This window comes from Primulina eburnea, chromosome 6, assembly GCF_022965805.1.
Source record: "Primulina eburnea isolate SZY01 chromosome 6, ASM2296580v1, whole genome shotgun sequence".
Classification (NCBI taxonomy): Eukaryota; Viridiplantae; Streptophyta; class Magnoliopsida; order Lamiales; family Gesneriaceae; genus Primulina; species Primulina eburnea.
The window spans coordinates 35,466,421-35,482,594 of record NC_133106.1 but is presented as its reverse complement, the minus strand read 5'-3'; the positions used below and the strand labels follow the sequence as shown (position 1 = coordinate 35,482,594).

Genomic DNA, 16,174 nt, shown 5'->3' with positions numbered 1-16,174 from the left:
TAACATAAAAAATAATACTTTTTCATGGATGACCAAATAAAAGATTCGTCTCACAAAATATGACCCGTGTGACCGTCTCGCACAAATTTTACCTAAAAACTATTGGATATGTACCGTCACAGAGTTGTCATAATATCCCAATGCTAATCATCTCGAGATATGAATAGTTGCAACCGTTTTTGTTTCTTTTTCAACAACCTAATTAATGGTCTCTTTTAGAAGCCCCATCCCTCGTATAGATAGATGAGAAATTGAATGAATACATGTGATTCCAAACGAGAATTTATGAAATTGATATTTGATACATTGGAATAGACATGACTTTGGTTGTCTATGCAAACAATCGCCAAAGTTTATGAATTTTCATTTTCTCGTCTCATTATAAATATTTTTAAAATACTTTTAAACATAACCGAAGTGTCGAAGAATTTAAAAAAATTTAAAAATATGTCCCAATAATTCAGACCAACAGGTTTGTTGAGCTAGCTTTGATTGGAAATTTCTTTTTTAAAAAAAAAAATCAAATTTTTGGGCTTTTTATTTTCCAACCAGATCTGTCTATTTTAGGTCAGTTTATTTCGGAAAGCCCAAGACCAAAGCCGAACCCAAACCCATACCCAAACCCAAAAATATATGAGTTTAAAACCCGAGTCCGGTCTGCAATTATTTGCGGATGTGGAGCCCCTATCATTTCGCTCCCGCTCCCATTTTTATCCATCTTCATTGAATTATTATTTTCCCTTTTTTTTTTCCTTTCACATAGATTTCTTCTCCCTTGATGACCAATCCCTCGCCAAATTTCGCAGTTTATCTGATTGAATATATACCAAATTGTTGGTTTTAGCTGAAATAATTTTTCTTCGCAGATTTTGCTCGAATTCTGGTTTCCGTTTGTATTTATTTATTTTTCTGGTTGACAAGGAGTTTGCGGATTGTTGGATTGATTATTGGTAGATTTGTGATCGGAGATGGCATCCGGATCACCTACGGTGAATAAGATAGAGAGGGCACATCAGATGTACCGAGAAGGAAAATATACGGAAGCACTCGGTTATTACACCGACTCGTTATCCATGGCGAAGGCCAAGCCACAGAAGATTGCCCTCCACAGCAATCGTGCCGCGTGTTATCTTAAACTTCACGACTTCAAGAAGGTCCGCATGTTATTCATGTATTTTTTTGATGCTCCGGCCAGCTTTTATTTATCCTAATTTGAATTGTAATCTACTGAAAATTCGTGTAAGATGTTGTCTAATGGGAGGAGAAAAAATTTTCACTGGCAAAGTTGATAATTGTGCTTGAACAATCGAAATGATTATACGCAGTTTGTTGTGTATGTGTATATATGACAATATTCGAGGAGGCACTTAAATGATAGTTCAATAGAAAGAGTTAAAATATTTAGCTGGACCATGTAAGATTTTCAGTTTGATGCTGATGCAGCATGATAGAGCTTGTTCAAGGCTCGAAGCCACTTTAGTAGTTTGTTTGGCATGTATTGGGCTGTGGCTGCACTTTATACCCAAACAGAACATTTATTTTTTCATACTGCTAGTCGGACTCGGATGCACAAATTGATTATTGTCGGTCCGTGTCTTTTCTTCTTTGCTCATTACTGGTCACTGCTCGCTGATTTTGAACAAGGAGTATTAATTGATGTTTGAATCTCATAGAAAAGCCGAATTAATCTTTAACTTTTTTATGTCCATCATTATTTCCATTCTCATTTTATAAGGTTCAAATTTCTATATTGGATAGGCAAACAATTGTGAAGATTCCTAAAAAGGTTCACTGTCAATTAAGTGCAAGGTACAAACGCACTGGTGCTAAAAAGTCAAGATTAATAAATCACCTCTCTCAGGTGTCGCATGCTCTGTTTTGGTGAACTCGATTTAGTTTAGCAAGGAATTTACCTCCTTGTTGCTGGTCGTTATTGGTCCATCTTATGTCTCTTTCTACCATTTTGTGTAAGAATTTCTTTAGCAATATAATTTTCTCTCGTGGGATTTGTGACCGTGTGTTGTGATTGGTGAAACTTGACTTGAGAGCAATTATAATGGAGAAGAGAGGTGATCAACCAAGTCTGAGCTAATTTAGGATTAAGGTTTGAGGATGCTGTTTGGGTGGGATGGGGTTAGTGTTGATTGGCCAAAAGCTGTTGAGTTTTACCGGTATAAATGGTCGTTTTAGTCTTACAGCAGTTTTGTCTCGTATTTGTATATGTTTTTATGGGTATTATGACATGTTTACTTTAAAGCACTCGAAACTGTCGCATCACGATAAAAAAATGATAATTTTGTGAGGATCGACACTTTTTAACTTCTATTTTTAAAACGAGATGTCATATAAATTATATTCACATGCATTACTTGCCATCGAGGGTTGATAGCTGACTGCCAATTAGACGCATTTAGAGAACCAACTAGGGAAATTTGTCATTGCCTCGAAGGTATTTTAGAAGCTTGTAAAGATACATTTAAGGGTCCATAAAGATTTGAATGAAACCGTGACAACTTTGAAAACTTGACTAGCGAGAAAATATGTTTGGCCAGAGCCAGAACCAAGGGATTTATCGTTGCTTAGCAGGAAACTCAGAAACGGCCATCTTGATATTGCCTTTTTTTATGCACCTTTTTTCCCAAGAAAGAGTTCTGTTTCATGGTTTTTTGTGATCAGTTGCTTCTTAACACGTCTTCCTGCTTCTCGCTAAGCTATAATAACTTATATATTCTTTTGTTGGAAGAAGATTGGTTTTTAAAATGATGGGGAAATATATTTTTTTCTCTTTTACATAAGCTTATCAAATACGTAATCTTCCATATCTTCAATCTTTGCAGGCAGCAGAAGAATGCACCTCAGTGCTTGAGCTTGACCAAAATCACACAGGAGCATTGATGTTGCGAGCTCAAACCCTGGTCACCTTAAAGGAGTACCGTTCAGCCCTTTTTGATGCCAACAGACTTATCGAGTTAAATCCATCATCAGAAATGTATAGAAACCTCCAGGCCCGTCTAAAGACTCAACTGGTGAGCACTCCATTTTCCTTGATTGAGCGTAACTTTTAGTTAACAATTTTGTTCCAACACCTCTTCAGCATTTCACAAGGCATGAATTTACTTTAGTCGTGCCAAGTTATACAGCCGTGGAAATTATGGATTTGTTATTTTCATTCTTCTGGATTCTTTTGTCCAATTTTGGTGTTGTCAATTAGAGATGATGTGTTTTGTTCAAGGAAAGCCACTTGCTCCTATACCCGAAGATGAGGCAGAGCTTGAAGAAGTTGACCATTCCCCGTCAGGTGAAACAGAATTGGAAGAAAAGGAGGACGAACGAGAAGGTATTAAAGAGGTGGGAGAATCTAAAAAAGAAGAAGAAGACATGATTGATGCAGCTGGAGAAAACGAGAACAGAAATGACATCACTGAACTTGAAGCCTCCAGAAAGCACAATATTAAAAAAAAATCCATTAAACAATCTGGATGGCAGGCACTCGCAAAACCGAAAGGACACTCTAATCTTGACTACTCCAGATGGGACACGGTTGAAGATGACTCTACCGAAGAAGAAGACGAAGACGAGGATGAAGATTCTCAGCCTCAGTATCGATTTCGTGTTAAAACCGTGGGTGTTAAGGCAGTCAAATAAACTTCATGAAGACCAAGACAATTGCCTGAATTCTCACCTCGACTCAATTTTAAAGGTAAGCTATGAAATGCATCGCATTATATCATCAACCTTCTTTGGAGAAAGCTGCATCCTGTTTCGATATTTTGAAGGTTGAGGATTTTCATTGGGCCTGCTAACTTGTGTTAGTTATCTGCAACGGAGCTGTTGGCACGCTGGGTTCAACACTCGTGCCAGCCATCCCTTGCTGGGAGTGGGACGTGCTAAGGAATCAATATGTGACAGCTCTTTAACATTCTTTCAAGGTTTTATATGAGGAACGTCAAGCATTGTGCTATCTATCTGAAGATGGTAAAATCACACCCGTCGTATTTGGGCAACCATTTTGTGTGCTGCTCGTGACCGTGAAAAGATGGTAAAAACACAACTATTTGTCCCCGTCTTTCTTTCCAACCGAGTCTTTTGATAGATTATGTTTTGCTCTTTTGATGATGATGATGATGTACAAGTTAATTTGGTTTGAGGATATTTATGTCAAAGACGACGACTGTGTCTGAACGTTCACCTGCTCAGTAATTTTGTTTTTCATTTAGAGACATGGGAGACTGGAGGGTTATATGTTGGGAATGTGAAGTGTAAATAACTAAGTTTTTCTCAAACCCATTTTAACCATATACTCTAAATTGTCAAAAATAAAAAATAAAAATCAAAATCAGTTCAAATATTAGATTTATATTTGGTACGTTTTTAAAATTAAGTATGCTATGGATTTCATATAAGCCAAAACTTTGTGCTTTTGCCTATTTTATTTCAATGCTTTTTTTATACAAAAAAAATGGCGCCTTTTAATATTCGTTTTCCAAAATAAATTTCTCTATATTTTTCAAAGGAGTGATGCGACTTATAAAATACTCATTTGAATCCCTTGTTTCATTGTCATCCACACCATGTAAAGTGCAATGTTACCACTTCCATTTCAATTCCACCTTTTTCCTTAAAAAATCTGGAAAACTAATTTGCTATTTAAATATTAAATTACATATTTGATTTATGAAGAAGAAAATATATATATATAATATATATATATATATATATATATATATATATATATATATATATATATATATATATTTATAGACCTAGTGGCATCATCAAGAAAAAGACAGCTTGTTCCGTCGAGGAGGGAAACCTAAATATTTCAAAACAAATGCCCTACGTAATCCATTGCGTCCCCCACCAAAATCGACAAATAAATATAAAATTTATTTTGAGGTTCCTCCGTTTCTTTTCATGGAGATTCTTACATAGATTTCTCCGACATCGTCATAATCCTCTTAATTTTTCTGAAAGTTTCAGATTTTGCCAATTAGAGTTCCTTTGTACGAATTTCTTTGATGGCGCAAGGCGGAAGTGATGGCAGCAGGGCGGGCCCGGACCTCAATTTACCCCACGATATATTGTCGGTGATTCCGGCGGACCCCTACGACCAGCTGGATCTGGCACGTAAGATCACGTCCATGGCGATCGCGTCGCGAGTCTCAAAGCTGGAGACGGAGGCGGGCCGGCTTCAGAAGAAACTGCAAGAGAAAGACCGGCGGATTGTGGAGCTGGAAGACAAGGTGTCTGAGCTACAGACGGCCTACGAGGAAGCTGATTTGCGATTGAAAATCACGCGCGATGATAATGTTAACTTCCGTTTCAAGCAAATTTTGGTTTAAATTTATTATTTTACTTTCTGAATTGGTTGTTGATTCGCAGATTAAGCTACTAAAGGAGAGGGATTCCTTGGCATTGACAGCGAAGAAGCTGGGTCGAGACTTGGCTAAGGTAATTCTTGTCAAGTGTACTTATAATTTTCTTAAGCAGAATAGTATTTTCCCTTCATCTCATTTTTCAAATCCTTTTTCCCATATAAGGAAGGCAATGAGTTAGCCAACAATCATTTATATTAATTAAATCTCTTTAACTACGAGTCAGAAATGAGAGAATATAGTTTTAGGATTAATGCCCACGTAAAGGGTATTGTTTAGCGGGAACTGGTTTTTGAGCTTGTGAACCCCTTGTAGTGATACCCAGAAATACTACTTTGTTATAAAGTCTCAATTCACAAGACCGACCTGGATTGATAATAATTATACATCTAACATTGGTTGAGGAAGATGTGGAATCTTTGATGTTTGGATGACATTGAGAGGCCCCTTTGGTGGCAGCGGAAATAACTAAAAAAGAGGCAACTTCTATATGTGCGAAAGTTATATTTTAAGAAAAATTACTGGCTTTTTTGGTTGAGCGGTGTTGCCTTTGGTTGTTTTTTGCTGGTCAATAACAGTTGAATAGTTGATCTTTGAGTTCGTAATTTAGTGTTTGAAGAAATGTTTTAGGATATTAATGATGCACAGAAGCCATAGAGATTATCAAAATTTTTATTTTTAATTTGAAAATGAATTAGGTAATATGATCATCCCGTTCTTGGCTGTATGGTATGTACGAGGTAAACAAATTGCAATCCAATGTTATTAATGGTGACTCGAAATTGGGTATTGGAATTGGAAGCACAAAATTGTTTTCGCAGAGATTTGATGATTTTTGAGAACTCCCAATTTCAGATTTTACTTGATGTCTACGAACATCAGCTGACTATTTGTTAATTATGTTATATGCTGGTTATTGGTGTTTCATTGCTATTAACGCTGTTTGATCATTAGATGTTAGCCTCATTGTCTTTCAGTTTATGAGGAGGAGTACAACTGACAAACTATTTAACTGTTCTTTCGACAGCTGGAGACATTCAAGAGACAATTGATGCAATCGTTGAATGATGAAAACAGACCTGTAAGAAAACTAAACTTTATGTGGGTTAGTCACCTCTCTGATTCTGTTGGCTGTGAATATAAAATCTTTACATTCATCGCAGCAGACTGAAACTGTTGATATCGTCACTTATGACCTAGCTGTCCCAAAGAATCATTCCACAAATGGTAATTTAAAGTTTTGCCCATGTATTATGTGTGTATTTTGCAATTAGAAGTTGTATCTTTGCCTATGTTCTCTCATCTGCATGTGATGATTTGGTGACCTGTGGTTTTAAATGTAGATGAGGGGGCAAATGGCTACCGAAAATATCACACTTTTTCCGGGTCTACAGACAATTCTAACATAAATCATGATGGTATTGAACCAAAATCTTGTTTTATGTGTTGTTCAACATCTGCAAAACTGCTTCCAAGGCTCTAGTGTAAGTAATGGTTTTATCTATTGTTTTATTTGGCAGTTTCTAAGCAAGGTGTACAAAGTTTTTCAATGACACGCTATGTGTCGCCCAGACTTACTCCTTCTGGAACTCCAAATATGATATCTGCTAGTGTGTCACCAAGAAAGTATTCAGCTGTTGGCTCTCCTCAGAAGACATCTGGCACTAACTCTCCTATGCTGCAGTATGATGGACGAGGTTCTCTTTCTGCTTGGTTTCCATCAAGCCAGCAATCCTCAGCAGCAAACTCTCCTCCTCGTGGGCGCCCAGTCTCAGGTCTACGATACTTTTTGGAATTTTTTATCTATAGCACTTTGAGATGGAGATGCGTAATTAGTATTTTTGATCGGTTAGACATAAATCTGTTATACATACCTGTCATATCTATATCTTAATTTTTTTGCTTTCTCGTGTAAATAAACCTTGTAGCTCGTACTCCTAGAATTGATGGAAAAGAGTTCTTTCGTCAAGCCAGGTGAGTGACATTTCATTTTTAACCGAAATGTGTTTAGAACTAGTAAGAAATCCAAGCTTTTATAAGCCATATCAAAGAAAGAAAATCCACAAAAGTCAGAAATATCAAAGAAATAACTCTGCCTAGTCTCTCGATCTTTCAAGGATTTGTTGAATTGTCAAATGCAGGAGTCATCTTTCGTTGGAGCAGTTCAGTGCGTTTCTGACGAACATTAAGGAATTGAATGCACAAAGACAATCTAGAGAGGTATTGCCAAGTCCCTTTATGATACCCGTGTATCATATTTTAGAATTTTAGTTTCTGTTGGTTGTTTCTCATGGAACAGTTGGTGTTCAAAATGTTCTCTTACCCGTTGTTTTTCCTACAATTAGGAGACTCTGAGAAAGGCAGAGGAGATTTTAGGGACCGATAACAAAGATCTCTATGTATCATTTCAAGGATTGCTTAGTCGCAACACGCAAAAATTTTGAATCATTTTTTCCAGGAGACATGGCATGGGATATCAATCAAAGCAAAGCCATAGCCCAGGTACAAGCTTTCTTGGTTTTTTTTTTTAAATTTCAGAGACCGTCCCACAAGAGACCTACATACAAGCTTTCTTGGTTGCTTATACTGGGTAATTGCTTTTAAATTCTTTGTGGCGTAGAATATATGTAGGAATGCACCATTTATCAGCTGATAGTTTGATCAGCAAATAATAACGTTGTGATGTAAGAATATCTTTTTTTAAAAAAAAAATATCTCTGTCAACTTTATGGCTGGAGTTCATGAGAAAAGGTCTAATTTTCCGATAGTTTGATAATTAAAGAATTATGTTAAAGCAGTTGTGGAATTTAAAATATTTGATAAGGATGGGGTGGAAAATTATTCACAAAATGTTAAAACTTTAGTTTGTTCTGTTTTTGTAATTGTATATATGTTTGTGACCAAAATTCTCATCAATCTTGACTTAAAATCACGTGATATAATTTGAAATTATTCAAGTTTAATTAGAAAATGTGTACTATATTATTTTAAAATAAAAACTAATTATTTTAATAAACTCAATTATAAAAAAATATTGATTACAAAATATGAAAATAAATTTTTTATTCTTTATTATAATTTCTATAATTTTGAATTGTAAGCTTCTAAGTACATATTTTACATATATTGTAAGCTTCTAATTACATATTATATACTTTTATGTTATATCAGGCAATTAGCAAAATAACGTTGATAATTTTTTAAAAACTATATCTAGTCATATAATCAGAATAACTAATCATATAATATCATTAGTTCATAATATTTTTAATTAAATAATATTAAAAATTATTCTTTATAGTCTAATCATATAATCAATAAGAATAATTAATTAAATCAAACGGCGCTCATGCTTAGTTTTTTTATAATCAATGTCTTCTTAGATGAATTTATCGTACATAGTTTATTTCATCCGGTTATAGACATGGTCCGTATCAGTATTTTATGTTACACCTGAAATATTTCTTTGCTCAATGATTTAGTCAAATGTTAGCATTTGATTATCAATATATACGTGAATTTCCATAAAATGTAAGAGACTCACGTTATCTAATTACATTGAAATAAAGGGAGAAACTTTCTCGATATAATATAGACTACTCCGTTTATATGTTACTTCATTTAGCCCGAAAATTCATCAAGTGCACATTTATGGATAGTGACCGCGGGTTGTTACTCAAAAAGAGAAGCATAATTAATTAGATGCATAATATCTTTGAAATTTAAGGAGGAAAATGTTGTGTTGGAATATTTCAATATTTAATATTAAAATATAATAAATGAAAGCGAAAAAATATACTTTTCTCTCTGGTGATAAAGATAAAATAGATCATTCGATCAAAAAGAAAAGAATGATTACTTGTTATCTGGAACTTAATTTATTTGTCTGACTTCGCCAACAAGAGGACACAGATTCCTTTCCAAGGAAGGCCAAGTCAATTTTGTTGTTCCTATATCGACTTTTCGTCCATAAATATAAACAGATGCTTTATTGGTTTAATTTCTTTTTATTGGTGGGAAGCTAGATATTTTTGAATTGTTTATGAGTAGGTCTCTTGTGAGACGATTTAACGAATTTTTATCTATGAGACGAGTCAATTTTTTTGATATTCATAATAAAAAGTAATTCTCTTAGCATAAAAAATAATATTTTTCATGGATGATCCAAATAAGATATATGTCTCACAAAATACGACATGTGAGACCGTCTCACACAATATTTTGCCATTGCTTATTTACTTTATTAATAGTTACAAAATTAATTATTATCATATTTACTTGTGGGGAACATTTGATAAATTTGACCCGAAATATTCAACTCAAATACACGATCACCATTCTCTTCCACTTTCCTCAAATTAACTCAATATTTTAAGAAAAATTAAGTATTACTTGTCATAATTAATCAATCATTTATTTGTAATTTAAGATCAATGCCGAAAAAAACCAACTTAATTTTCATTTGTGATATTAATTTGTTGGACCGATCATGCAACTTCAAAGAATATTCACCGGCTTAATTATTTAATGTGTTTATTAAATTAATACACGAATTTAATTACTCAAACCCAATTATTTTCCTTACTTTCAATTCTACTTTTAATAGATAAAGGTTAGTTTAGTTGACCTATAATTAATGAAATTAGCTTAATTAACCAGAAGATTGATTGAGCGATGGAAGACCGATGACTCCTTCAAGTTCAAAATTCTCAGACTTGTGGCCCCCAAGTCCATTCTATGGACTTGACCAAATAAACAAATCAAAAATTACTACGCAGAACAGGCTCAAACCCTCAGCATCACCTTTAATTTTGTCTATATATCACATCGCAAGGAACCTTCCATTTTATTTTTCTTTCTACGTAATTTCAAGGGCAAACTCATGATAATATGATCAGTACCTGATCTTGACAATATACTTAGTATAGGTGCTAATTATGGAAGAAGACGATTGTGCTCCGCTTCCAGGGTTTCGGTTTTATCCTACTGATGAAGAGCTAGTAGGGTTTTATCTTCGTCGAAAGTGGAGAAGAAGCGGCTAAGTATAGATCTTATCAAGCAGGCAGACATCTACAAGTATGATCCATGGGATCTTCCAAGTATGTGTGGTGTTTTGACTTGTGTTTATTGATTACATAGTTCTAGTATCATATTATAAGATCATTGATTTTCTTGAATTAGGTTCAATATAATTAGAAAACAAAGGAACCGAGTCACCTCGTAGGCTTCCAAAGAATACTGAAATTTAAGTTAATCTGAATTATTGTATATGAAGCTCAGACAAGTGTGTTTGTGTGTGTAGAATGTATCAAAAGAGTTTGTGAATTCGAGCCATATAGTTGAAACATGGAACTCATGATATATGAAGCTCAAACTTAACAAACAAACTAAGTCCAAATTTGAACTGTGTCTGAGTCCAAGAAAATTTATTCTTCGGTCGCCTGTTCCGTTCCGTCTTCATATTTGGATGGATGTGTATATTTTCCAACGTTACAAGTTTCCGGCTTCATTATCTCGTTGATCCCATGTTTACTATCAGGCTAATATTGAAGGCTTTAGTTCGAAATAAACCAAATAATATGTTATGTTTGTCTTAAAATTATGAGTCCAACATGGGTCTTGAAACTGATGAGTGAGAACGATGCATGAAAACGTCTATTTTTTAAGTATTTTTTTTTACATATTTGTCCTTGGAATTCAGAATCCAACACTGGTGGGGATAATGAATGGTATTACTTCTGCAAAAGAGGAAGAAAATACAAGAACAGTGTCCGACCCAATAGAGTGACGCGTTCAGGTTTCTGGAAAGCGACGGGTATTGATAAACCTGTATACTCCTCCATAGGTGACTTCATTGGGCTGAAGAAATCCCTCGTATTTTACAGTGGATTCGCCGGAAAAGGCACTAAAACCGATTGGATGATGCACGAGTTCCGTCTTCCCCCATCTTCAAGCCATAACAAAACCACCAAACACAATCTGGATACTGAAAGAATTGATCAAGAAACAGTAAGAAATTATTACAAGTATAGTACTGTACTTGTTAAGTATTAAAGGTCTTATTTGTTGTTTAAAATTGATAATTTTAATTCCGTCGATCATTATCTAAGATATTATTAACATAAGTATATCGGGTTTGGTCGGCAGGAAGTTTGGACGCTTTGCCGAATACTAAAAAGAAATGCTTCAAACAGGAAACCATGCGCCACAGCTTTGAGAGAAATGGCTGCAAAAACGAGTGTAACTTATATCAATCAAGTCGATGAATCCAATTCCAAAACTTGCAGTGTGGAGTCATCGAACCAAAACGGGCCAATGAATTACATTTGTTTCGGTGCACCAAATCTAGGGCGAAACGAGCAGCAGAAACCCGATTTCTCTCATGTCGATGACGCTGCAAACCAACAGTTTTTAGGCCACTTGACCCCTCCAGGTACCGCTGCTGCTTCATCATTTGCAAGCTCTGTGTCCTGTGTTGGCATTGATGAGTTGTTAAGGTACGAAGACTGGGAGGATATTCGATCCCTGGTCGACCCGTTTGCTCCGGTCGGCGGTGATTATACTAATCCATTTTGTTTCTAGAATTGTTTTTTTTATGATCCTCTGCTACGTTGTGTGTACCTTATATCTACGGTCCCTTTGTCATATGAAGGGAGAATTCTGTGATGTATACTAACAGAACTCATCATTAATGATATATATTTTGAAGAACGTGTCTCTTCTTCTGAGACGGTCTCACGAATCTTTAGTTGTGAGACGGATCAATCATACCGATATTCACAATAAAAAGTAATATTTTATCATGAATGACCTAAATAAAAGATCCATCACACAAAATACGTCGATGAGACCGTCTCACACAAGTTTTTGGCTATTTTAGAACAAGGCCTTTGGGTATGTGCACGCAAGTCATTCTCAAAATTTAGCATTGAAAGTACGTTACAAATAGGTGGTTTGCTTTCACCTCTCCTTTACTTAGCAGTTGCCTCCATAAAAATTATAACATGCAGATATATATGCAATAGAGATAAGTGTCAAATACTCCTCGGCCCCTATAAATACGCGTCATATAGTATCTCCTCTCATTTTGTTTTTTAATATTAAATCCCTCCCATCATGCTCAAAATTAAAGGGAAAAAATCATTTTATTTTGACATGTTAGCATGCATTCATAAAATCTATTCCAAGAAATATTAACTAGATTTCATAAAATCTTGAAAAAAATTCACGCTTTAGGGGTTTTTTATGCTAACACCCAAGGATTTTTCACGGATTTTATTGTTTCATACAAGAAAAAAGGGATGTTTAAGATTTTTATTCATATAATATTGTCAAAGTTTTGGTTTATTTATTTTATTCATTTTTTATCGAAAACTATTAAACTCGTACTTATTTAATATAGATGCAGTTTTATGTGACAAGATTATAATATATGTTATATACACACATAAAATCTATTAAGGAAAATAAAACAATAAGAGAATATTTGAACCAAATAATCAATATTTGATGGATTTAATGAATTTAAACAAAAAAAATTCAAATTACTGGATGAAAATTAAAACTTCAATAAGTTATAAAATTAAAATGCAAAAAAGTTCACTTACATTACTTTAGTCGCACTTTCTCTGTTTTATAAATTAAATAGAAGAATATCTCCCCAAAATAAATTAAATTAAATTAAGTTGGATGAAATAAATATTCTATTATGGAGGGAACATATTATGAATATATAATTTCAGTAATTTAAAAGACGCCAACCATATATATATATATATATATATATGGTGGGTGTGCTAATGCAATTATATTCGGAATAAATTATATTAAATTTCAGTAGACTGATTGCCTGGAAATTGAAGCTTCAAGGTCCCCAGTTTTAATACGTTTTGAGCCTTTTGACCTGTATCAAATAATGGTTGGCGTCTTTTAAATCACTGAAATTATATATTCATAAGATGTTCCCTCCATAATATCAAATAATGAAAATAATTTGATATATAACAGTATCAAGACTCAATTCTGATGAAAATATAGATAACATAATTATAAATAGACAAATATACCCGATCAAAATTGTAATTTCTCCTATATATAATAATATCAAATTAAATTTCCTTTATAGCATCGTACGGCCAACGAAATATATATATATATATATATATATATATATATATATATATATATATATATATATATATATATATATATATATATAGAGGGTTGTTACCCTGCACCCCAAGGGTGCAGGGTAACATGGGCGCCTGCACAGCTGGCGCTGTGATGGCGCCCAGGCATCCAACGTAACAACGTTTAGCGACGGTTTCTAAGATTCCGTCGCTACTCGCGACGGTTTACCATAATTTTACCGAACAATGAAACACCTTGCACATCTTGGAAATTTTGCATTCTGTTGTTTGATCTCAATTTATCTACAGTATAGATACAAAATCACTTTCATAAGAACACGCATAATGGGGTGTTAACACCCCTCTCTATTGTGAGTGGGCGCTGGTGTGGGGAGTTCAATTCTTTGAACGCCCTGTGTCAGTTTTCTTTAAAAAAAAATTGGACAATTAGCGACGGTTTATTACAAACCGTCGCTAGTAGCGACGGATTTTATAAACCGTCGCTATTGGCGACGGAGTCATAAAACCGTCGCTAAACGTGGCGCCTGAGTTAACAACCCTCTATATATATATATATATATATATATATATATATATATATATATATATATATATATATATATATATATATATATATATATATATATATATATATGCTGCACACCTACCGTCCACACTTATATGAGCACTGATTAGGTGTCACTCACCCATTGGAAGTGATAAAATATAGAAAAATTGTGCATTCATTGAGTGAGTGACACATCATCGGTGCTCACATAGGTGTGCACGGTAAGTGTGTAGCATATCAAAACTGTATATATATATTCACCTCAGGGACCGAAAGGCATTTATTAAGCATAAACTATTTTTTTTTAAATGACATCAATGTCATTTTTTTAAAAAAATTGTTCGCAATATTTTTTTGGAAACTTTCCCTCAAACCGAAGGGTACGTTTACGAAGTAATTATTTAAGATCCCCGCTGGGAAGGCACACTATAAAAAGGTGAGAAACCAAAAATACATTTCATTTCAGCAAATGTAAGATATAATCAACGGCCGCTGAAGCTCGGCATCTCAGTTTTCTCCTTCCACCAACAGGTACTTCTCTCTCTACATTTGTAGGTACGGCGCAAATTGGAATTGGTATCGAGTTGATGTGTTTTTGGTTCGATCATTTTTAGAAAATGATGATCAATGGTATTGAAGGAAACGGAAACGTGTACGCCGGTGCTATGATGTATGGATTGGTGGCTCCGGGAACCACCACTACTGCGGGAGGAGCTGTGTTTCCGGCGTATGGTTCGCCGATCAACGACAAGACAGCCCAGATGAAATGTGACAGTGGCCTCACCTACGCCGTTCCTGTTTCGAGAAACCGTGCGGTGCCTCCTCTGCATCCATCGCTGAACCAGATTGGGAATAACGGTTGCGGTTCTTTCACCTTTCTCGGAGAAGATTTAACGTTTCAGATCCAACAGCAACAATTGGAAGTCGATCGCTTCCTCTCACAACATGTACGTTAAATACGTGTGCGGTGTGTCGTTGGATTAGTTTACAATTTTTTTTCTTTCAAACTCGCTTTGTTTGTGTTCTAAAATATACAAATCACAGACAGAGAAAGCGAGGATGGAAATCGAAGAGAGGCGGAAGAGATGCTCATACTCCCAGAGCATCACTGCCGCGGTTGAAGATAACATGATGAGAAAAATGAAAGCAAAGGAAGAAGAGATTCAGAAGATCGGAAAGCTAAACCGCGCGCTGGAGGAGAGAGTAAAAGTTCTGAGCATCGAGAATCAGATATGGCGAGACTTGGCTCAGAGCAACGAAGCCGCCGCCAACTCGTTACGGAGCAATCTAGAACAAGTCATTGCTCAGCGACGCCACGCCGAGGAGGCAGCGTCGATCGACGACACGCAGTCGTGCTGTGGCGAAACCGACCAGCGCACATTAGCGAAGAGGACCTCAACTGATGGCAGGTACACGATTTGCAGGAGCTGTGGGGAAGAGGAGTCGTGCGTTCTGATTTTGCCATGCAGGCATCTTTGCCTTTGTACTGTGTGCGGGTCGTCCCTCAATACTTGCCCCCTTTGTAAATCCCCCAAAACCGCCAGTGTCCACGTTAATATGTCCTAAAAATATTAAATTTGATTTTATTTATAGTGTTTTATATTATATGATTTCTTTATTATTTCATTTTGACAATAAATATTAGCAAATGATGGACATTTTAGTCATGATATGTTGTTCGATTTAAGTTATTGATGTGGATAAGTTAAATTTATTATAAAAAATAAAAATCAACATTTTTTAGGATGTGGGGCACTAAGTTAACCCACGAATTAACATGCCGACACTTCACGTGATAATTGATTTCAGCATATTTTAGGCATTCTTTGTAGTCCCAAAATTTTGTTTCGAAGTTTGGGTTTGTTGAAAATAATGCTAGAAGGAAAGTGACGGAGCCTAATCTTTGCTCTTGTCTTCCTAAATGTTTTTTAAAAAAAGTTTACCCTCAACCTCCGGAGAGAAACCAACTCCCAATAAAAAATTTACACAAAAAACTTGAATACATAATTAAATACACAGTAGCATATTTGTAGTAAGTAACTTTTCATACATAATCACCATTTTCATTCATGAGAATATGAATCATTAAATATGTGTACATT

At 35.0% G+C, this 16,174-nt stretch overlaps 3 protein-coding genes and 1 pseudogene across 9 annotated transcripts; all 4 read left to right on the top strand.

Moving 5' to 3' along the window:
• The first annotated feature begins 699 nt into the window (after positions 1-699).
• Positions 700-4,208, top strand: LOC140834727 (uncharacterized). 2 transcript variants are annotated; one of them, XR_012118751.1, is made up of 4 exons: positions 700-1,154; positions 2,838-3,026; positions 3,238-3,700; positions 3,814-4,208. XR_012118751.1 is itself a non-coding variant. In XM_073199811.1 (3 exons), the coding sequence occupies exons 1-3, from the start codon at positions 969-971 to the stop codon at positions 3,643-3,645; spliced, it is 783 nt and encodes a 260-aa protein (XP_073055912.1). In that variant the 5' UTR covers positions 701-968; the 3' UTR covers positions 3,646-4,208. The 2 variants fall into 2 exon arrangements, 1 of the variants encoding a protein (XP_073055912.1); XM_073199811.1 differs by having other exon boundaries at positions 701-1,154; positions 3,238-4,208.
• Positions 4,209-4,787: 579 nt separating this feature from the next.
• Positions 4,788-8,104, top strand: LOC140834725 (uncharacterized protein At4g15545-like). Of its 4 annotated transcripts, none has more exons than XM_073199810.1 (9): positions 4,788-5,309; positions 5,383-5,451; positions 6,403-6,456; positions 6,542-6,602; positions 6,719-6,793; positions 6,896-7,150; positions 7,304-7,349; positions 7,517-7,595; positions 7,721-8,104. In XM_073199810.1, the coding sequence occupies exons 1-9, from the start codon at positions 5,019-5,021 to the stop codon at positions 7,817-7,819; spliced, it is 1,029 nt and encodes a 342-aa protein (XP_073055911.1). In that variant the 5' UTR covers positions 4,788-5,018; the 3' UTR covers positions 7,820-8,104. The 4 variants fall into 4 exon arrangements, with proteins under 4 accessions (XP_073055911.1, XP_073055909.1, XP_073055910.1 ...); XM_073199808.1 differs by having other exon boundaries at positions 6,707-6,793; XM_073199809.1 differs by having other exon boundaries at positions 6,539-6,602.
• A 2,062-nt stretch (positions 8,105-10,166) lies between these two features.
• Positions 10,167-12,062, top strand: LOC140834726 (transcription factor JUNGBRUNNEN 1-like; annotated as a pseudogene).
• A 2,389-nt stretch (positions 12,063-14,451) lies between these two features.
• Positions 14,452-15,677, top strand: LOC140833562 (probable BOI-related E3 ubiquitin-protein ligase 3). Of its 3 annotated transcripts, none has more exons than XM_073197892.1 (3): positions 14,452-14,603; positions 14,687-15,019; positions 15,117-15,677. In XM_073197892.1, the coding sequence occupies exons 2-3, from the start codon at positions 14,690-14,692 to the stop codon at positions 15,636-15,638; spliced, it is 852 nt and encodes a 283-aa protein (XP_073053993.1). In that variant the 5' UTR covers positions 14,452-14,603; positions 14,687-14,689; the 3' UTR covers positions 15,639-15,677. The 3 variants fall into 3 exon arrangements, with proteins under 3 accessions (XP_073053993.1, XP_073053995.1, XP_073053994.1); XM_073197894.1 differs by having other exon boundaries at positions 14,453-14,603; positions 14,712-15,019; XM_073197893.1 differs by lacking the exon at positions 14,452-14,603 and having other exon boundaries at positions 14,614-15,019.
• The last annotated feature ends 497 nt before the right edge of the window (positions 15,678-16,174 follow it).